Raw genomic sequence first — 23427 nt, 5'->3', positions numbered from 1 at the left:
AGTCACGGAATTGGCTGGTTTACTGCCCCTATTTCAGGAAACATTGCCACAGTGTGTGGCTTGCATTCTAACAGACCCAAATTAAATCGAGTAGTTATTGCAGTCCTTATAATTAGGCTGTTGATTTCTCTTGGTGCTGACTATTCATAATTCAAGTTCATGATATCTAACACCATTCTCAGAAGTTCAAACTTAATTAAAGTTATCTTAATTTGAAGCGAACTAAAGATATCTTGAACTGGAATTAAAGATAATACAATATAATATATTTCAACAAAATTGTAGAAAAGTTAAAACGTCTTGTCCTGCTGAATGTGTCTGTGTGACTGTTGGTATATCTGTGACTCACAGCAGACCAGCTGCACTGAACTGAATTCACATCTGTATTTATACAAAACTTAGCAATGAAACATCTTCCAGCAGGTTTTTGTGTTTTAGAACATAACCGATGTGAAACAATCAGAAAATGTATGTTTTGTGTTTTTGTTTCATGGCTTTGTGTTTTGTTTCGACGCATCCTCTTTTCATTCAGCCTATAGGTCTCTTAACCACAGCTGCTCTCTCTCTTTACTGTTTAGTCGCGAATGTGACAGTCTTTAAAAGTGTGTGAAGATATTACGTTTAAACCTCAAAGAAAACTTGTGTAAAGCTGATTTCACATGACACAGTAGCACATTATCACTGCGGTATGAACCTTAAAGTTGTTTAAGATCCTCCAGTTAACCGAGAGAAGAGGAGGACGAAGAAGAAGCAGAGTTCCTACATGTTTTCGCTTAAGATTTATAGCACAGTGATGTTGTGTTGCTGTTCCATGAGAAGTCATCTTTACACAGTTTGCAGCTAACGGTCTCTGAAAAGTTTTCATGTAATGTGTTCTCGCATTTTTGATGACTTCTCTGCTGTACCTTAGCTGTGCTTGTGTCAGCAATTTTTCAAATGTTTACCCCTGGGAGGAGTAGGAATGTCACGATATGAAATTTTGGTGCCATGATTATTGTAGTATATGTCAGAGAAAATATCACGGTTTTCACGATTATCGATACTATAGAACGAAAAAGACACTCAACAAGCAATATATAGCTAAATATATAGATAATGAACTAAAATTTTTATATTTATCATCAACTATATCCAGCTAGTTTTTATAGTGTAACATTTAAAAGTAAATTATGTAAGCTATTTTATTTACTTGCCATATTGTGAAAGAATTTGTTTGAAGATTTGTGTCAAAAGCAGTGTATCTGTTTGGGACTCTTATTGTGAAGGGTCACCAATGGAAGTTGTTCTGTTTTCGGGAGCGACGTTTTGACTATGTCCTTATTATACTATTACCTCTCAGTATAGGTGAAGTAAACTCTCGACTACATTTATAATGGTTAATAGGAAGAGAGAGAGAGGGTTTGTATGTGAGTCCGCATGTCAGCTGCTCCTTCGGAGTTGGTCAGAAACCGAAAGTAAAGAAGGATTTCTCTTCTCGCTGTAAACTCCTCCGATGGAGTTCTTTTTGGCCAGCATTGGTGTAAATAAGCTGTTGCTTCAGTTCCCTATTCTCAACTAACGTTTCAGTGGCTCGCACATACAGGTGCACCGTGCACAAACAAAACGTGTAAGACACCATCGTAAAATATCGTAGTTTTTACAATTCTTACAGTTATGAAAACGTGACATTATGAAACGGCGGTTATCGTATAATCAGTTAATCCCGACATCCCTAGAGAGGAGATGGCATTGTCATGTGAGCTAATGGCTTACACTTTAGCCAGATGCTTTGAATGCATTACACCTGCTAACATGTTTCATTTAATTAACATAAATCTGTCTTTATCTTTCCTTTGTGAAGGTCGTCCTGGGATGTTTGATTTCACTGGGAAAGCAAAATGGGATGCCTGGGAGAAGCAGAAAGGTATACTTTTATTACTGTGGATAAAATTTTCAGCACTTTGTGTATACTTTTTCCACTAGTAGCACTGGTTTTAGGGGCAACAGAACAAAATTAGACGCACCACTTACAACGACATACAACACAACACATTCATATTTGAAATCTTAACTGTTTTACTGATTTGGTAAACAACAAAACAAGTAAACAAGGAACTTCATCTTACAGAATAACTCTCCTTCCCCTCCCTTTAGAGCACATCCCACTAGGGCCTGGCACCTCTGAAGGCCAACCCTTGTAGTTGGGCCTTCTCGCTCTTTTGCCCTGACTGAACCTAATCTGTTCAGCCTCTTTTGCATCAACCTCCAAGCTAGTTCCCTCAAGATTTATTCTAATCAGGTCCTCCACTGTGTCCACATGCAGGGGACCCTCTGACATCATATTTAATCCTATTTTGTGCTGAGAATCGAGTCATATATTATTCTGAAATTGGCTATTCTGCACTTTTATTTTAATTACATGCTGATTAGGGCTGGTTATCACCACTGATTTCCCAAATCGATTTGATTACGATTAACAAGGTTTCGATTCAATTTAATATCTATTCAGTTATAGATATTTCAGTCTACAATACCAAGTTTGCTTGGATATGAAATAATGTCTCAGAGAACTAAAGCTGTAAACTGTGAAAGGAAATCTCTAACTTGGTGCATTATTAAAAATATTAAGGTAGGCCTGTCATGATAACAAATGTTGTTGGATGATATATTGTCCAAGTTCACGGTTCCAAAAATGAACTAGTTCACGTTCATTTGTTCCGTTTTATATTGGGATGGTTTTGATGACAAACTTACCATCAAGTTACTTATCGATGGTGTCGGGTCAGGATCACATCACTTTGTGTGTGAGCGTGTGTGTGACTGTTTGCAGGCATTTTTCCCCAGTAGGAGATGGTAGAGAATTGGAGTGAACCAAAATGCGTCTTTGTATTACAATATGGCCAATTATGCAAATTAGAATTAAAGGTCAAGACAAGCCTTGATAGAGTACCAGGCTGGACTTCAGCCTTCCAGCACCTGTGTAAAGCACTGGTTATGTTACACTTTTTTATTAAAAACATTTTTTGGGACCTGGTAGGGGCTCCAATTGGCCTGGCGGCCTGCCGGGCCAGTACTACTATTGGGGAAACGGTGTTTGTACAACAGTGTTGGAGTCATGTTTTATAGATAATCTTTGGCTTTGAATATAGAAGGGATGTCACCAGAACTGATACTTTGGTACCAAGTCAATGCCAAAATTCTAAAAATGTCATGTTTTACGTATTACCATCCTCGCTCCCTTTGCATGTTGACGGTGAACACCGTCACCGGTCAGAGGTTCTTGGCAGTGGTGTATAAAGTACTTGAAAGCCATACTTGAGTAAAAGTTCTGATATCTTACCTAAAAGTGACTCCGGTAAAAGTTAAAGTCACCCGTAAGAAAATGGCTTGAGTCAAAGTCTTAAAGTAGCTCATATTAAATGTGCTTAAGTATCAAAAGTAAAAGTACAAGTACTACAATTAACAATGCAAAGTGCTTTTCATAGTAGGCCTACACACAAACAAAACATTCAAAAATTGTTCTCTCCAGGCTTTATTTCAGGTGATTGAAAAACTATAACAAAACATATACATATACTGTATAATTTTACAAATTTTGAACCCCAAATGCTGAGTGTTGGTGAGGGTTGGATGTAAGGACTGTATACGAGGAACTTATTCTTTTTAGCCAGTTCTGATTCCAGCTCCGCTCCAGGTGTGTCTGCTAAAACACGACTCTGTCGACTTCTCTCTCTTAATGTCCTTTAAATTGGCAACAGCACAGTACAACATATGCCTATGAAAGGCAGGGCAGAATATGGGTGGGAATGCGTGGTGTTCTACAAGAAGAAATGATACAAAATACAACGATGATAAAAATTATGGAAGGGATAAACAGTGCCAACTATACAATAAAAATAACATGTAGGCTGAACATACACACTACGTAAACGCACATGCATGCAGACTACACACATATCCGCATGAACAATATATATCCTTATCTACCCGTATATACTGTACATATTAGCGAGGAACCAACCGATATAATATAAAACAGTAGAAAAGGCACCCAGATATACAATGACGCAGATAATGCGCTGCACTCGCGCTGACCGTGCAGCCCCAGCAGTGCATGTTAACTAATAAAGAACTCTAACCAACTTAACTGAAGCAACTAATAACACACAGTTCACACTCACGGTTCTCACGGACGCACACACACAAACAGACAGCAGTCTCTGACCGACGGACAGCTGTCTTCTTCCTCTCTGTCTCACGCGTCGCTCTCAATTACTTCTGCGCCACACACTGATCGCGCTGCACTCAGCGCGCTCCTCAGCTGAATGCGAGCTCCCGCCGCAGATGTGCAGCGCGTGCTCCCGCGTTCCTGTGCTCTGCGTGCACCTCCGCGATGTGCTGCGGATAGGCAGCCTTTATACACTGAGGTTCAAATAGTATTGGACTTATATTCATATTTTAATTTGTAACGAGTAACGAGGTGTCCAATGTCGATGTAACGGAGTAAAAGTATATATTTTTTCTTTCAAATGTAGTGGAGTAAAAGTGGAAGTCCTGATGAATATAAATACTCAAGGAAAGTATAGATCCTACCAAAAACTAGTTAAGTACTGTAACAGAGTACTTTTACTACGTTACTTTACACCTCTGGTTCTTGGGACCCGTGCAGTGCTTGGGGTTTGATTTGTGTTTCATACGCTCTTTAGTTTATGAGACACGTATTTAAACACATTGAAAATAACAAGATGTAACATGATGCGCACAGCCAGGAGATCAGGGTTAAAGTGACCGGAACGAACTGGATTCATGTTCCGACAGGAACGATTAATAACTAAATAAGTGTGTGAGATGAGCAGACACACATGCGTGTGCGCTCCTCTTCCCACAGATTAGGGCTGGACGATATTAGGAAAACATGCACTATGCGATAACCTTGTTGAATATCGTGATAATGATATGACCTGCGATAAATAAACAGTCCCTGGCTATGGACACAGGGACCACGGACAGCTCCACAGCCCAAGGGAGAAGGCGCACAGTCCGGCCACAGCGCCTCCAAGTCCGGGGCAGACACCCAGGGAGCCATGTACAGCTCCACTAAGTCCTATAGTGTTAATTTGGGATCTTTTCATACATGTTTGGACAGTGAAAAGTTACTATTTTTTCAGTTTTTAGTGGCTCTGTCACTAATTTACTTCTCCTTACCTTGTCTCTATCATGTGCACTGCGTCAACCGTGTCAACAGCACCGCCATCTACTCCAGCTGTCCATATATTGACTAAGTTTACAAAGTCTGTTGTTTTTACTCAAACTGAGTACTGACACTGATCACACTGTGATGACACTGTGTGTGTGTGTGTGTGTGTGTGTGTGTGTGTGTGTGTGTGTGTGTGTGTGTGTGTGTGTGTGTGTGTGTGTGTGTGTGTGTGTGTGTGTGTGTGAGTGTGAGAGAAGAGTGAGTGAGAAGACTGATGAATGCGCTGCTCTGAAGAAAGATTTAACTTGTGGTGTTTTCACTAAATTTTAACAATCCCTAGTAGTAGTGCCGTCTGACTTGCTCCCTAAACAGTAACGTTACGCGCATATCTTGACCTAACCAAACCAGTGGGTTGAAGGTCAAGCACCGGACCAATGAGCTCACTTCCCCAAATTTACCTAATGCTAATTTTTCTTTCTTTTCAAAGGCTTGGTCTGTGGCTGGGTAGTGCGATGGGGTGGCACAATAACTAATTTGGGGGGGCCATGGTTCGCACTGTAGTGTGAGCTTGGCTAACCCACTTCTTGGGGCTAGAATCATCAAGAATATGCTGGGAAAATGTCAAAGAACTTCTATAATGCCCTTAACACAAGTAAATGAATATGTGGATATAAAATTCCTGCAGCTCCTTTAATGTTGCTGTAGGCCTTTTGGCAGCCTCCTGGACCATTTTTCCCTCTTGTCTTTTAATTCATTTGGGAGGGATAACCAGTACCATGAATATCTTTTTTACACTTTTTCTGACTGATACCTTTCAATAGGCTGGGGCATCGTAAGGAAGATCAAAGAATTGATTCACCCAAAGAGCAAGCTGAAGCGAAAAAAATCGCCCATGATCATCAAAAGCATAGGTCACCAATAGGCGGACCGGACCAGATGCCGTTCTATACTGACCCAGGCCTATTATTAGATTTTGACAGAGCGTTTCTATTTAACCTGTGCAGCTTTTCTTGCATTTATAGTAGTCTTATTTTAACCGTTGCAGCTTTTTTTGTCTTAGTCGTAGTAAATCCTTGCAGCACAAGGTAGAGTTTACTTATCTCACTGAACAAGAGCAAGTGGGGAATAAAGAGAAAAAGGAGTGTTAAAGCTGTTTAGTTCTTAATATTTGTTGACATGTGAAATGTAGTTAAGAAAAAAGATGAAAATGAGAAACTCAAAGTACATTCTTTTTTTTAAGATGCCTATTTCAAAAGCTCTTTATTTTGTTTTTATATGCAGACCTTATTTTACTTCAACCGAGAACATACATTTTATTTTATTATTGTTTTATTATTAGAGTACCCTCCAATTCAATGTGAAAATTAATGATAAATATTGCTGAAATGGATCGTGTTGGCAGCTGATTGTGGATAGTGGTGGTGGACCATGATCGAAGTGGCAGCTGATGGTGGATAATGACGATGGATTGTGAATTATGGTGGATCCTGATCGTGGTGGCAGCTGATCTTGTACTATTATTTTCAACAAGACTGCTTGATATATAAACAAAAAAAAAACATAGGACGAGATGTAAACATCCTTAAGTGCGAGCACATACCACGAGCGTATTGAACCTGAGCTAATAGGATTTGAGGTTTTAATCCCTGTATGATTGGTATATGGGAGGTTAGTTAGGTCATCGGGGGTCGTCAGGTGGGTACCCTCCTTCATTGATGTTTCGTTAATGAGTCCACGACATCTCCACAGGGCTCTACGGTGATACCTGGCGTCCCAGGTACACCCCCCTTTGGGTGTACCTCTTGTTGAGGGTTAAGGGATGTCGCGCCTTGTTAAGCCCTATGAGACAAATTGTAATTTGTGAATATGGGCTATACAAATATGTATATAATATATGTATGTGAATTTGATGGATTGATGATTTTTGACTTCATACAATCCTTGATACAACTACCAGGCTACTTCAAAATATATGACACATATATGGCACTGAATCATAAGGCATGTTAGACATTATGATGTCTAACATGTCGCGAACAGTGAACTCACGTTCACGTTAATTTGTTAAATCATCATCGTATCAGGCCAGCATGAAATACCAGGAGCGGGAAATGTGTGTGTGCGTGCCCCCAGACAGCGCACACACACACACAGGCCCCGGGGCTCCGCCCCCTCCCCGGGCATGACAGAAAAAGTTTGAGAACCACTGATCTAAAGTGTGGGAGTTTTGAGTCAGAGACCAGTTTTCATTTATTTTGTTGTTGGACAGCTTAATGCATGTTGATATATTCCTCTTACTTGAATGGAACAAGCTCTTGCACTAATTTTATTTTGGAGAGATTTTTTATGGGACTGTAAAAAGCTGATTATCAGTTCAGACTGGGCTATTTTTTGTTCTGGAATAATGCCTTGCAGTGCATACTTGTGCTTATGCTTATCTTTTTGTCATATTTGTTTGTATTCAAGAGAAGATTATTAACCCTTGTGTTGTCCCTGCTTCCCCCGGCTGTTGGCCCCCTCACATAGCCCGTCACATTTTAGCACTCACTCGTAGGGCAATAGACAAGTTAGCAGCCCTTGCAGATGTATTTGTTACACCCGCAGCACACAGTGTGAGTTTTACAGTCATTTTTCCTGGGGCATGTCTGACACCTTTTCCTCTTAGTCGCCCCGAGCGGGGCTGCTGCGGCGGCGACTGGGGCTAGGGAGGAGGCCGGACGCTTGGGTCGAGCGTTGTTGTCGTGGTCAAGAGCTCTCTGTGCGGCGGCGGCTTTGACAGCCTTCACAACCGCGGCAGACACTTCCGTGCAGGGGATGCGCTCCCTTCGTGCGATGAACGGAGTCACGAGAGCCTTTCCCAGCTGCTCGAGGAACACCCTCCGCTTGTTCCGCTTGCCCGCATCCAGCGGGGTTGGCTTTGTAGGAAGAGACGTCGAGTATGTTGTGGAAGATGACCAGGGGCCAGCGCGCGGTCATCCTCCTGCAGCTGTACGTTCCGATCACCTTGTCTAGGTTGTCTACGCCTCCTTTGTTGCGGTTGTAGTCCAGGACGATGACCGGTTTCCCATCCTCGCGGTCGCTGATGTCGGCCTCGGCGTGACGTGTGCTCAAGAGCACCACGTTCCTGTTTTTCTTTGGGATGTAGGACACCAGAGTGGCGGTGGGCGTGAATGCGAACTTGGATGAGAACACCTCTCTTCCCTTGACCACGAGCAGCCCGGTCGGGAGCTCGGGCTTGTTCTTCCGAACCGTGCCGGCCAAGGTGATCTACCTCTCCAGGAGCTGCCGCGTGAGTTCGTAGGAGGTGAATTGTTGTACGTGACGTTGCGACCGTGCAGTCCCTCCGTGACATCGAGCAGTACTCGCAACCACTGGTTCCGTTCTGGGCGTCCGCCGCTCGGCTTTCCGGTGTAGACTTGCATCTTCCAAGCGTAGCTGGATTTTGCATCGCAGGCCACCCACGACTTGATCCCGTATTTCGCCGGCTTGCTGGGCATGTACTGTCGGAAAGGACAGCAGCCTAGGGAGAAGAAGAGGAGGAGAGGAGAGGAGAGGAGATGAGGACGAGGACTAGCAGCCGCTATCTAGCTATAGCTACATAACATAATAACATAATAATAATATTTTAAAAAACGGAAAAAAAGACTAACCTCTGAACGGAACCAGTTGCTCGTCCATGGTCACTTCGGGCCCTGGGTTGTAGAGGCGCAGCAGCCGCGCCACCCACGCGTCCCAGACCTCTCGCACGACCGCCAATTTGTCCGTGGCTCGTCTCATCTCGCGGTCGTCGAATTGCAGCAGTACGTATGGAAGACTTTTAGGGGCATCGTGGCACGAAATATCGCCCAGCCACTCTCGGCGTCCCACAGGCTGGCGGCGGCCTCGCCCCGGGACCTGTACACGCCCGCTAAGATCAGCAGCCCTACATAGGCGCGCAGGTCGGTCTCGTCCATCCACGAGACCCTGCCAATTCGTCATCTCCAGGATGATGTTCTCTACCGTCGGCGTGACGAACAGGCAGAACGTCGAGGCTAGGTCACCGGCGCGGGACGTCGCGTGCATCGTGGGGCCCGGGGGGACCCCGATGGGCGTAGCGGCGGCGCTTTGAGCCGCAGCAGGGGAGGAGGAGGAGGAGCGGCCCTCCTCTCGGCCGTACGCCCTTGAGGACGTTATTTCTCCGTTTCTTGACAGGAAGGTCTCTCTTTCCACGAGTCCAGTGGTGGTGATTTGTGGTGCCGTGGTCTTGTCCTTCATCTTCTTCTTCCAAGGATGACGAATCTGCAGCAGCATCACCCACTGGGTCGTAGTCTTCGTCGCCGTCGTCATCTTCGCCGCCGTCGTCTCGTTTTTCTTCTCCGTCTGCTTCTCCATCTGCTTCTCCGTCCGCTTCTCGGTCTTGCTCTTTCGCGTCCTCTTCGGGTTCAGAGGATTGTTGCTGGGAGAATAGCTGTTGGAGAACCTGTTCTCTGGTGAAACGCGCTTGACGTGACATCGTGACCTGGTCAGGGAGAATGGCACACGGAGAAACACACCGGCTACTCTGTGGGTCTAATTGACCCCCTGAGATTACAATTGGAATCAGCTGGGGGTCTAAATGACCCCCCAGGAGAATCGAGAATGACAATCCATTGGTCTCAATGACCCCAGGAGAATTGGATAATGACAATCCTTGGTTCACCTTGGGTCAATTGGTTAAACCAGTTGTGTTAACTTGCCAGTCTGTTAACATAATATTGCTTTTCTTTCTTTTTCTGCCATTAAATTTGCATCTATCCAATAATGATTTGTGGATTCTGGGTGCCTTTCCTTACATAAGAATGAAAAAATAGTTTGATCAATCGTTAAAAAGCATTTTGGCAAGAATAGGGGGAGACAATGGAACAAAACGGAAATTTGGGCATGATGTTCATTTTCACTGCATTAATTCTTCCAATCAACGACAAAGGTAAACTTCTCCATCTTTGATGGTCAGAAATATTGCGTTTCTGTATGATTGCCCCATTGACATAATATATCCCAATATATAATTTAAAAAATTGTTTTATCTTTCTTGTGGGGCATTTTAAGTGCTCTTGGGAGCCCTCTGGTGGCCATGGGGGCCCTAAGCAGCCACGTAGTTTGCAAAATACAAAAAATTATGGCATCTTCAATCATGATGTTTGACTGCATACATGATCATATACCAGTTAAGTTGACATCGCCCAACCCTATTCTAAAATTTATCGAACACCAGTAAGGCCCTGGCTCTAAACACCTATCTAAAATGTGGTCACAGAAAAGACAGACCTCACTATCCCTTGCTATTATTTTTCACCTCTGCTTGTCTCCTGTTAGGCTGCATGGCTATCCATAATGCACATAATGCCTAATCTGTCCTAGTGTATATCGTATTAACAATGTAATACATAGAAATACAATTATTATAATACACTAACATTCTGCTGATTGGTTTGGAATGAGCTGAGCTAGATGTTTACAGTGGTTGATTGGAAAAATTATAAATTGTAAAAAGGAAACAGAAAAAGAGAGCACCTACTCCCCATCACCTGAAGTTCTTTACATTAACTTTTAATATAATTACAGCCTTTCAATACAAAGATACAAAGTTGACAATGTGTCGGAAGCATTGTAGGTGATACAGAAATGGAACAGTGGACATTTTAGATTTTTCTGGAATTCCAAATGGACAGATGGTAACCAAATGATATTCTGAGACTAAAGGTGTTTCTTGACATTTTGATATATATCATCTCTTGGAGCTGAAAAATACTCACACATTTCCAACTTTTTAACTATTTTTACACAAACATAATCCAATGTGCATAACTGTAATAAAGTCCAGCAAATTATATATTTGACACCAAGTGGAGCAGATTTTTTGTGGAAAAGTAGAAAAAAGAGAATAGGAGAATAATAAATTTGTCACTAGGAAACTGGCACAATAATCGTAATTCACTAAACAAAAGATATAAAGAAATGAGAATAATTAATAAATAATCACCATTTTGATTTTCGAGGGCAAATATGAAAAGACAGGACAATACTAGGACAATACAGTAGATCACTATAATACACTGCTCAACAAAAATTAAAGGAACACTTAAATCACACATCAGATCTTGATGAACGGATGATTCAAGTTGAAAATCTTTACCGATGTACATTATATAATTTGTTGAGAACAAAATTACGTTACAACGGTCAATGGAAACCAAAATCATCAACCCATTTGGGGCTTGATTCAAAACCACACCCAAAATCAGAATTAAAAAATTGAAATCACAGGCTGATCCAACTTGCCTGAATTTCATCACATCAACTCATAATGGGACTCTGTAGTGTGTAGGCCCTGTGTGTGTCTCTATGCACACCCTAAACATCTGGGCATGCTCCTGATTAGTTGTCGGATGGTGTCCTGGGGGATCTTGTCCCGAACCTGGGGATCAGTGAGCTCGTGGACAGTCTGTGGCGGTACTTAGCGGCGTCAGATACATCGATACATAACATACCATAAACTCAGTTGGATTAAAGTCAGGAGAACGTGAGGGCCAGTCAATGGCATCAATGCCTTCATCATCCAGGAACTGCCTACACACTCTGGCCACATGAGGTCCGGCATTGTCCAGCACCAAGAGGAACCCAAGGACTGACAATCAGACAGCACTACCTAACAGCAGTCAGGGTACCGTTGGCTATGACACTGACTAGGCAAAACTTCTTGCGACTGCAGGTATTGATGTGCCATCCTGGAGTAGCTGGACTACCTGTGCAACCTGATTGGGCTGCAGGTACCACCTCACGCTACCAGTAGTGACAAGGACACTAGCAGAACACAAAACTAGAGAAGAATCAGTCAAGAAGGATAAGGAGAGAGAAATTGTCTGTGGCCACCACATGCAAAGCCGTTCCCTTTTTGGGGTTGTCTTGCTTTTGCCTCTCTATTGCACCTGTTAAAGAGCCAGCAGAAAAAACATCCACACATGTATGGTGAAAGTGATGACCCTACTTTCAAGATGGTTTACGTGAATGAAAAATTGGCTTATAATAAAGATACTTCCTTTTCTGAAATGGTTAGCTCCATGCTTATATCCACTCGAAAGGTCAGGTGTAATCCTGTAACTTTCGCTTTTGAAAGTTACATGTAATTTAGCTGTCACTTTTATACAAAGCGACTTCCAATAAGTGCATTCAACCATGAAGGTACAAACCCAGAACTGCAAGTATCATGTAAGTACATTAGCTTCAAAAAAGCCAAACTACAAAGTGCTTCATGTAAGTGCAACATATAAGTACAACTAACTTTTTTAAATTTTTATGATTATTAGGCCACCTGCGGCGGAAGATGTGTGGACTCCTGATGTCAATGTGGAGCTCGTTCCGCCCATTTGGGAGCCAGGACAGCAAACAGTTGTGATTTTGTTGAGTGGCTAGGTGTCCCTCGCAGTGAGGGAGCAGCAAGCCGATTGGCCGATGCAGAGTGGACGGGCTGGGGTGTAAGGTTTAACCATGTCCTGGATGTAGGCTGGGCCCGATCCTTTTGCAGAAAGGTACGCAAGTACTAGTGTCTTGAAGCGGATACTCTGGATGAGCTGCAGAGGTCGGATGTGACTAGCGGGCAGACCAGCCAGGAAGGAGTTGCAGTAGTCTAGGCGTGAGATGACAAGAGCCTGGACCAGAACCTGTGCTGCCTTCTGAGTGAAAAGGGGAGGTATTCTCCTGATGTTGTATAGCATGTATCCACACGATCGGGTTGTTGCAGCTATGTTGGCAGTAAGGGAGAATTGGCTGGAAAATCTCACACCCAGGTTCCTTGGTGGGGGCTACCACAGAGTTGTTGATGGTGATAGTAAGGTCATGGGTGGGAGAGTCATTCCTTGGAAGGAAAAGTAGCTCGGTCTAGTCAAGGTTGATTTTGAAGTGGTGTGCAGACATCCACTGATTGATGTCAGTCAGACAAGCAGAGATTTGTGCTGTGTTTCAAACTGGGGAAAAGAAAGAATTATTTGGGTGTCATCTGCGTAGCTGTGGTAGGAAAATCCATGTTTGTGAATAACAGAGCCGAGAAAGCCTGAAGGGAGGAAATAAGGATTTGGTGGTTCACCCTTTCAAACGCAGCAGAAAGGTCCAGAAGGATGAACAAAGAGGAGAGAGAGGCTTCTCTCTCCTCTTTGTTCTAGCAGTGTGAAGTTGCTCAGTGTCAGTGACAGCAAGGAGGGCAGTCTCAGTTGAGTGGCCTGCCTTGAAACCAGACTGGTGCGGATCAAAAAGGTTGTTCTGGTTAAGGTAGGAAGAGAGTTGATTAAAGATAGCACACTCAAGTGCTTTGGAGAAAAGAAGGAAGAAGGGGCCACGCCCACTGACTTTTCATTATACTAGGAAAAAGTTAATGGGTAGGAAGACCCTCGTTGAAAATTTATAGGGAGCGCTATTGAGCCATTTGTGTATGTGCAGTGAACATTAAAATATGTAAATTTTCCCCAGACCTGACGTGCTTGCGAGATTGGGTGAGTTTTTAAGCACTTGCAGTGATGTTCAAACCACTTCCTGTTTGTTGGCGTTTCGTCGAACTGCACACCATCGTCATCCAACGTAGAGGCGTGAGTTTCAAAATATCACTTCACCAATGTGTCAAGGCTTCCCTGACCTATTATGAGATGAATCAAATGAAAAAGCTAGGCATAGAATATCAAAGTATAAAATATGATACTTCCTGTCACAGCTAGGGGGTGCTGTGACTATTAAAGTATATTTGCATGTAGAATTCTTCAGGGCGGGTTCATTATTACACAAATAGTTTCACAGTAATTTGAGCAAAAGCATAGAAGTTACAGCTACTTGAAGGTTCTTGGCGAGACATCAAGATTCACCGCCACGGCCATGCCCCCTTACGAAAACTCCTAGTTTATATAACTATTAATCATAAAGTCTCTAACATGACATAAATCTAATGTGAAGTCGATCGCATGAAAACTGCAGGACTAGTACAAATTTGTAGCACATGGCAGGCAAAAATTCATATTCAATCCAAAATGGCCGAATTATTAAAACAAAGAGGTTGGGGGTCATGGGGCTTCCCAAAATCCATCACTACAACTGGGCTGCTAACATAAGCTGTCTTACTCTCTGGAACCTTTTCTACCATTGGCCAAGCAGCCCAGAATGGATCTACTGAAAGCTTCCGATATTACAGGTTAGAGACTATGTGCGGTCTATGCTGTCATGTTTCCCTGATGAACCTGACACATCCTTCTGACACATTTCTCTCATTCAGCCCTCTATTTAAAGGTAGCACTGTCTACTGTTACAACCCAGTAAGCATCTAGGAGTAAGGGAAGCAAGACGGCGCCAATGATAAACAGCAAAATAGCCTTTTATTGTAATAGTGCAAGTTAAGATCTACAATAGCAATACTAACCAGAATTGCACAAGGTGAGGAACAATGGGTTTTACGCCAAATCATAAAACAAATAAAAATCAAAACCTCTTCCTACCCAGTCCCTACTCCCCTGATTGACAGTCTACAACAAAAGAGCAAAAGAAAATCCTGTAAATTAAAAAAACTAAACTAGACTTTCCTGTACAAAATAAAATACATTCAGCCCGCCAACCATAAGGCCTAGTGAATTATCATAAAGAGTCTAGGTGAGGTGCACAATGAAGTAAGGAGAATAACAAAACTAAACTACAGCCGAACAAAAACCTTTTTTTATCACAGAACGAGTGCCTCGATAGTTAACATTCACAGTATTTCTTAAAGATTAAGTCAACAACAGTTAAAAACCACATAAAAGACGAGAGACACGGAAGCAAACAAATCACATTAAATCTCAGCCGCCCCCTGATAAAAGCACAGGGTTTCTTATCCTCTCAGCCATGAGGAAAGAGGTGTATAATTGGTAGCTGGCAACATTGGAGGAGCCAGCTAGAACTGGGGAATACTGGATTCTAATACCAGGGCGGCACTCCAGGAGGAATATATGATAGAGAACTACTTCTGCACATCAGGTTGACGGTGAAAAAAACTTTTTCATCGCCACCAGCAAACAAAGGGGAATACCCATTGCGCTGTTTCCCTGTTGTACCTGGAGCACGGTGGCGACGAAGGAAATGAGGGGTGCGGGCCGGCTGAGGAAATGTGAGAACCGGCCTCCACTACCAAGCATTCTTCTGGCTAATGTTCAGTCTCTGGATAATAAGCTGGACGAACTTCGGAGCAGGATTTTTCAACGGGACATTAAGTTTTGTAACGTTATGGTTTTCACGGAGACTTGGCTCTACCCCTCGATCCCGGACTCCACCATTGTCCTGATATTCTATTCTAGATTTATTTTATTCGATATTTTTTTACTTGTGTAATATTATGAGCATTGCTAGAAGAGAGCCTGTGACCCAAGCATTTCATTGCCAGCAACTGCTAAATGTAATTGTTGTGCACTTGACAATAAACTCTTGAATCTTGAATCCCTGGAAGTGCATATGACAGAGGAGTGGTTAACCTGAGAACAGAAAACACTGCACCACATTTCAAACAGCAGTAAGGAAGCAGCCGAGGCCAGTAACACTACACTGTACAAAACAATATCCATGTTGACATATCCACTTTTTAATTTGATCAAAAAGCCTGGGGACATAATTTGGGTTAGTGTTTCTGTTTACTATGAGAGCACAATGGCCTAACCTAAGCAAATGTATTTCAATTAAATATGATTTATCCAGAATTGTTAAAAAAGTTATTAATTCTCACTACACCAAACAAATTCCCAATAGCTAGTGGACAAGACTAGAGTGAAGATTCAAACCCAGTAATTAAGCTTCATTTGACAGACACCTGCAGGACTCTGAGGGCTACCGACTGCATGCAATGAGGAGGAAGTTATAATTTTATGTTGGAAGCAGTGGATATTGATTAATTAATATTTTGTATCGTATTTACTTAAATGCATTTACAGGTAAGAGCAAAGAGGATGCCATGAACGAGTACATCAACCTAGTGGAGCAGTTGAAGCAAAAATATGGAATCTAACATCACGTTAAGGACAAACTGCCTGGACCAATGGCTGGAGAAACTACTCTCATTCCTCACCCTGATGCTGTGAAGCACCCAAGATCTGTGTCCTAACACAAGTCTAAATACAGTTGATAGTTCCAGTAAAATAAGTCAATCTGAATATCCACTGACTCATGATCAAAAACTCAGAATATCACCATGTTTTAGTTAATGTTCTCAAACATTATCTGCACAGTGTATCTGCACAGAACTGCTTTTTCAAAATAAAATCAGTTTTCTCTGTATTGTGTTATGTTTACTGATTTTGTGATGTGTTCTTGTTATTACATAATGCATGTCGTAATATAGACCTTGTTGCAAAGCGGTTTTGAGCACTGCCCATCTATTTTTTGTAGAGCTCTGTTCAGTTTGTGAGACTACAGACTGCTAAGGGAAAAACCTGCATTTCATTGTTGCCAGTGCTGTAAATGATAGATTGTGCAACTCTGTGCACATCACTACAAAAGAACAGCACTGCTTTTTTCTTAAAAACATTTTTTGATCAACAAATAAGTTTATGTGTTACTTTATGTTGTTTTGCTACTCTCATAAACAAATACAAATAAACAGAAACAATGCCAGGGGTTTTAAACAACGTTTCACATAAATAAATACAGACAGTGATAAAGTAAACAGATATAGTTAAGAACATTTTTTAATACATATATTGCAAATATATCAATATATTATATTTGGTACAAAGATTGAATGATTTTACTGCTTTTCTGTCATAGGAGGTAGACAATTAACTGATAGAGACCTCTGCTTCCCTTTCAAAAACAAAAAGAAAGTATAGTCTCCAGCACTTTACATTTATGGATGTGGAAGTTAGCCAGTAATATGATGAGGTTGCAAAGGAAAGTGTCCACTCAGACGCGTTCACAACAACACAGGGTGTTCAGATGAGGGGTGGTGCAGCATGCAGTTCAGGATGTAATATAATATCTCACAATGTGGTGTTCCTTTTAACTTCATTGACACCTCATAAATGCAAGGAAATATCGTTTCACAAGGTTATTATAAAGATCATCTGGAGCAGAACACTTGTTTATCAGTGTGGAATAATGTTCCTCAATGCAGTAGTGCTGCCATAGACTGACTTTGATTTTTTTAAATGAAAACCTATTGTAAAGCACACTTGTAACAACATTAGCTGTCTATAATACTTTTTGAAAGCACCTTCTAAATATAAAGGGAGTCCAGATCTATCTGACTGACTGTATTAATTGATGAAGAAGTAGCCATGTGAAGTAATATAGAAAAATTAGGATGTGATAAATCAAGGCCGTAGTCATGAAGTGAACATTGGGGGGGAATCTCACAACTCATTAACACCCAAGATACATTTTTATGTATTTTGCTATTTAAAACAATGTTTAATACTGTATTGTAAGTCTAATGTGTGCTTGGTAATATAAACATGTTTATGTGGATTTTATATAACTTTATATATTCATTTTTTATATTTTGAAAATACAATTACATAAGTTTATCAAATTATATAAAATATAGATAAATGTGTAAAATATTGAGATACAAATTAGGGCTGTCAACGTTAACACTATAATGAGGTCTTCTTCCGGGTTAGCATGAGAGGAAGGTGGACGTTTGAGGGAGGCTCCCATACTTGTGAAATTCATACATCTCAGCATAAAAAGCACAGCGATACTTTTGTTTACAGCATTTCATCTGTGAATCGAGGAAACTATGAGCCATAATCTGCGGACAAAGAAAGAAGAGCGAGTCACCACCCCGCTGGGAAAGACCTCAGGGACTGCCAAAGCTTAGATGGCTAATGCTACAGAGGACCCATCGTGCCTTCCCACAGACCTGGAAAAGTTGCGCTCAATGTTGGCCAGTGACCTCAAAAATACAATCGACGAGGATCTGGCTCCACTAGCAGACTCCGTCAATAAATTACGCAAAACCACAGAACCAAGACAGCTGGATTACCGACCTCGAGGAAGCATTGTCAAGTTACAGCGACCAAACTGTCGTTCTGGAAGATATGTGTGCCTCACTAAAAAGCAACAACAAACTTCTGGCCGACACAGTGGATGATGTTGAAAACAGATCAAGGCACTGTAACTTGAAAGTCAACTTGGCGGAAAAAGTAGAAGGGGCCGACGCAGTGAAATTTATGTCTGGCTTTTTTGCTGAGGTCTTGGGAAGCGCTGTGTTCCCCTCCCTGGAAAGCGTGCGCTGAGAGCGAGCCGAGATAAACTCATCTATCGCGGGGACGAGTCACCTTCTACCCGGACTACAGCGCCACTGTTAACAAGAAGTGGGCAACATTCAACCCCGTGAAGGCTGTTCTCTACCAAAGAGGAGTGAAGTTTCGCCTGATTTTCCCCACAGTGCTAAAGGTGGACTTTAAGGGTGAAACTTAAAGTCCGACATTTTATGACCAGCATGTCGGTGAATCGTGAGTAACTCATAAACTGACTGAACAAATATGGGACTGTTTTACTGTCCCATAAGACTAAGGCACTTGGTTGTAACAATCATACTGTAGTTGTTTCAAATACTCATGACTAATGTCTTCACTGGCCTTTAGAATGTTTGCTAGCCAAACACTGTTGATGGTGTTGATACTTAAGACCGAGTGAATTTCTTATTAGCAATGGTTAATGGCAGGTGTGCTTAAAGTAAGCTTTTGGACATGGGACATGGGACAGGTGCAGGACACGGTTACACTGCTCGATAATTAATCTCTTTTTTTTATTGTTCTGCCAGCTTAATTTTGTCTCATAGCACAATTCAGCTTTGACATTGCTGGTGCAACTCTGTAATCATAACTCTCTTTATTCACTATTTCTAGTTGATGTGCTTATTACAAAATTGTGTGTTATAAATGCTATTGTTATAATATATTTCCTACTATCTGACTGTTGTTTGGGAGCCACCCCTTGTTTTAATTTATGTTTTGGGTAATGAGGGAGGTGATGCACCGGAAGTTTAAGATTAGTTTTTTCCTGCAGTCCTCTTCGTTTGGGGAAGTAGAACTAGGACTTTTTGTTTCGTTTTCTGTGTTTTGTCTTTGTATGGGGTTAGCCTACAATCCGAACAGTATTATAGACAAACTGATTACTACAGCAGTTGAAAGGACAGATCAAATTGACAGTCAGGAACACCTATCTTTTGGACCACTTTCTTACCCCCTCCTTTCAATCTTAGGTCTGTGTCTCCCTACTTTAACCCAAAAACCTTAAATGGTTAACACTAATAACTCCTGTGATGCCTTTAGGATGGGAGATAACTCTGTTAGATTCAACTCATGGAACATAAAGGGGATAAACGGACCATCTATTAAGTCTGTAAAGTATTCAGCCATTATAGTTTCAGACCATGCCCCCTTTCAACAAGACATTTCCTTTACCTTAAATCAGAAGGACCGACCACCATGGAAGCTGAACCCCTTGTTGCTTTACGATAAAGACTTCTGTAACAAAATTTCACAATCCATAGATCCTTTTATGGAGACTAATGCATCTAATTCGGTCTCCTATTCCCTTCTGGTTTTTGGATTTGTAGAATTCTATGGGAAACCCATCCGGACCTGCTGCTCAAATGAATTGCTTGAGACATTTCCTGGGATGTTATAGCAGCCTCAAAGCCAGCTTGGGCTTCTGGGTCAATTTCTAGAGTGACAATTTTGTCAAGGAAAGCATTAACCTCAGATGTCTACAATGGATTCTGATGTGTATAGATTGTTATAAAATTCCTTGAAATGGTTATTAATAATTTTGGGTTGTGTGGAAAGCGACTTACAATAAGTGCATTCAACCATGAGAGTACAAACCCAGAACAACAAGAATCAAGATAGTGCAATTTTCTTCAAGAAAGCCAAACTACAAAGTGCTATATGTAAGTGCCATACAAGTGCTACTAAAGCGCTACTTTTTTTTTTTATTCAAGGTATAGTGGGAAGAGATGTGTTTTTTCATTTAAAGCAGAAGATTTGTAGACTTTCTGCTGTCCTGATGTCATTGGGGAGCTCGTTCCACCATTTAGGAGCAAGGACAGCAAACAGTCGTGATTTTGTTGAGTGGTGTAATGGCAGATTTTGCATTTGTGAATGTTTAATAGAAGAACAGATATGTATTTAGAAGAAGTAGATAACAAATGTGTTTCTGTGACTTACAAAAGTTGCAGAGGGGACTATAAGTGTTTATGGCCCCCACATGTGTGTCTTAGCAAATGCTTCACTGCAGGGGTGTTACTTAGTGTGTCTGATAGAGATGGGTGAGGGGAACTCTGCATTGTATGCAGGACTGGGGTCTTTTGATGTTGTAAATGAAGATAGAGGACACACCAGGGGTCTGGGACGGAGATCTGAGACAGGAACTCTGCCCAACCTGGTCAGACATCAAGAGACTGAAGAATACCTTTTGGCTCCTCGCAGGGAGGGGCTTCTGATTGTATAAGTGAAGTGATTCTCCTGTGCTCTGTGCTCATTCTATACACGTCACACTAGGTGGCTGTGTGGGGTGAGCCCACCTGCAGGTGTTTTGGTTGAACTTTCCGAGAGACAATGTTATGTGTGTATTATTATACAATAGAGTATCATTATTAAACAGAAACTGCCACCACAATTTTGGCGTTGTCGGCAGGATCACTCGTGTGAGCAGACACTCTGGATCTCAACGCTGAGGAAAGTCTGGGACTCATACCTCAACAAATGAGGGCCGAAAGCTTGAGAGCCAGGAGTGCACTCACTGAGGTGATCCAACGGACCTGGTTTGGAAAACAAGCATTGTCTCTCGGGTAAGTAAAATTAAAATGTTATGACCTTTAGGAAAAGGTCCAATGTTATGATCTTTAGGAAAAGATCCACAGATGTTATGACCTTTAGGAAAAGGTCCAATGTTATGATCTTTAGGAAAAGATCCAGGAAAAAGAGATTCACTCATTCATTGTATTGAGGGACAGACGTGTCTGCATGGCTAGGTTTTGGAAATCGGTGTAGGATCCATGAAGCTTCGTTTCGATCTTTAGGAAAAGGTCAAAAATATTATAAATAAGATTGGGCTCTGATGTCGGGCTCATGACTAGTAGTTATTATTAATATATAGTAATATTATTATTATTTTGCAATAGAGGTGTAGACTGGGACAGAGAAGGACCAAGGCCGGGTCAGATCGTCAGTACAGCAATCTGTTGAAAATCTGATAATTCCAGTACATTTTATACCTGCATGCGAACATAAAAGTGTGGATATGAGATTTCTCTAAGGCATTATATCAGGCAGGGTATTTAAAATGTATTAAGGAATCAAAAACGTAGGAACAATAATGGAGAAATTTGCCAAGTGATCAGGAATTACAAGAGGTAATTACAATAGACAACATTATATCGGAGATGGGTTTTATTGTTCCTTACAAAAGCATTTTTTGGAGTTTGGTTTGAAGGTTAAAAGCATTTTGGTGTTGGTTGAAGGTTTAAGGTTACTAACACTAAAACACTAATAAACTAAAACTTAACAAATTTTTGTTGATGGATATGTGTGACTGTGAAAGAAGAAACAGGTAGAATTTGATGAAACTAAACTGAGTATTTAAGCTGAGGATTTCAGCTGAGAAAGCAGAGGAGAAAAGAAAAAGAGAGGAGTGTGAGCATCCTCGAACTGGAGAAAAAGGTGAGTGTCCAAATATATTTAAATATGTTTAAATATATTTGGGGTATAATCGGGTTTTAAAAGCTAATAGTAAAAGGAAAAATAAAAAAACCTCATAATAAATCTTAAAATAAATTTTTAAGAGATAGAAACGATTTGGTTAAAAAATTAAATTAAGAGACTTTTAAGTTCTTTTCCCATATAAGCAGAACTTTATTTTCCAAATTTCGTATTCTGCTGAACAAACCAGAGTTTAAATTTATAAAATAAGAGTCGGGTTCACAATTGCTGAGACAACCTATTTGAGAAAATAGGTTTAAAAATAGAGAGGATGACTTTTCCGAGCATGGGAAGTTTGAGTTTAAATTATCTTTGGTAACTCAAAACTAAACTGCGTGTGAAAAGAGAGAAAGAATAAGAACGAAGTAGAGAGGACAAAGAAAAAGGAAAAATGAAAGTAGGGATATTTGTGCTGGATTGAAGAGTGTATGGATGTTGTTTAACTGAAGTGAATATGCAGGAACTGAAATAATCTCCAGTCTCAGTGTTTCCGACTAGATTCTGATCTGGACTCAGCTCCACCAAGAGGTGGGCAAGAGAATGCCCTGGGAAGCAGCGCACACAGTGCGATTGATTAGCGGTGAGCTGGGGACAGTGAAGGAATTCATCTGGTGAGGACACTGAGATGGAGGGAGAGAGTTTCAAGCACGTCACTATAGTAAGAACACGGTTACACACACACCATGTGAATTAATGTTAGACATAGAACAGATGATTAAGATTGCTATTGACCATTGTGAGCTTGATCAGAAGATCAGTAGAGAGAGGCCTACTGTACTTTATGCTAAATATTTTCACATAATGTGTATAAACTAATGCCCGAACACACAAATCACAGTGAGTGGTAGAAACATCACATATATTTGTAGATTCAGGAACCGGAATCAGTTAATAAATGTGAAGAGTGATATTACTCCTAAAATGAATGTTGGATATCTCATAATGATTGGAGCAACAGGTACAACAGTGATAGAGAGATGCACTGTACAATTGCTATTTTTCATGATGTGGTTGAAGGGGATTTTTTAAGATTCATTTTTGGTGTTACCACACTGCCTGATAAATTTTATGGGTAAAAGATTTGATGTGTTCATTGAGTGGTATGTTAAATTTAAACACCGCAGGGCATTAGAGGTAACTGGAGTCTAAAATAACATCTGCATTTGTTTGATAGAGAAAGGGGGATTTGACACTAGCATATCAATGGGAGGTCTAGACTCTTTTCTACTCTCTGGAAGTAACACCCTCTTGCGAAAGGCAGAGGCAGAGAGACTTCAGACAAATGTGAACATAGATGTTATTTACTCAGAGAAGCGAACTATTAAGTAAGAGCAAACTAAGTTTAAGAAGGTTGTAGAGGATGTGAATTAAAGAAAGGATAAAGTAAGTTGGTTGTATTGAGATAGTAAACACTGTGTTGTCTTAGTAGTTTTGATAGACTCATTGGCTAAAAGATTTGTTAAAATATCAACTTTTGATTATAATACTACTGGAGGGGAAAAGACATTTAATACCAAAAAGATATTT

The 23427-nt window shown here is 41.1% G+C and overlaps 1 protein-coding gene across 1 annotated transcript in view; it reads left to right on the top strand.

The window, feature by feature from the left end:
• LOC118101488 (acyl-CoA-binding protein) overlaps positions 1 to 16466 on the top strand; it is a 32792-nt gene extending 16326 nt beyond the window's left edge. Inside the window, exons 3-4 of the mRNA XM_035147344.1 lie at positions 1841 to 1903; positions 16126 to 16466. Coding sequence (XP_035003235.1) covers positions 1841 to 1903; positions 16126 to 16199 — 137 coding nt within the window. The 3' untranslated portion in view covers positions 16200 to 16466. The remainder of the gene's footprint in view (positions 1 to 1840; positions 1904 to 16125) is intronic.
• The last annotated feature ends 6961 nt before the right edge of the window (positions 16467 to 23427 follow it).

The sequence above is a fragment of the Hippoglossus stenolepis genome, chromosome 22 (assembly GCF_022539355.2).
Source record: "Hippoglossus stenolepis isolate QCI-W04-F060 chromosome 22, HSTE1.2, whole genome shotgun sequence".
NCBI lineage: Eukaryota > Metazoa > Chordata > Actinopteri > Pleuronectiformes > Pleuronectidae > Hippoglossus > Hippoglossus stenolepis.
The sequence above is the reverse complement of the archived record's forward strand: the minus strand, read 5'-3'. Positions and strand labels throughout refer to the sequence as shown.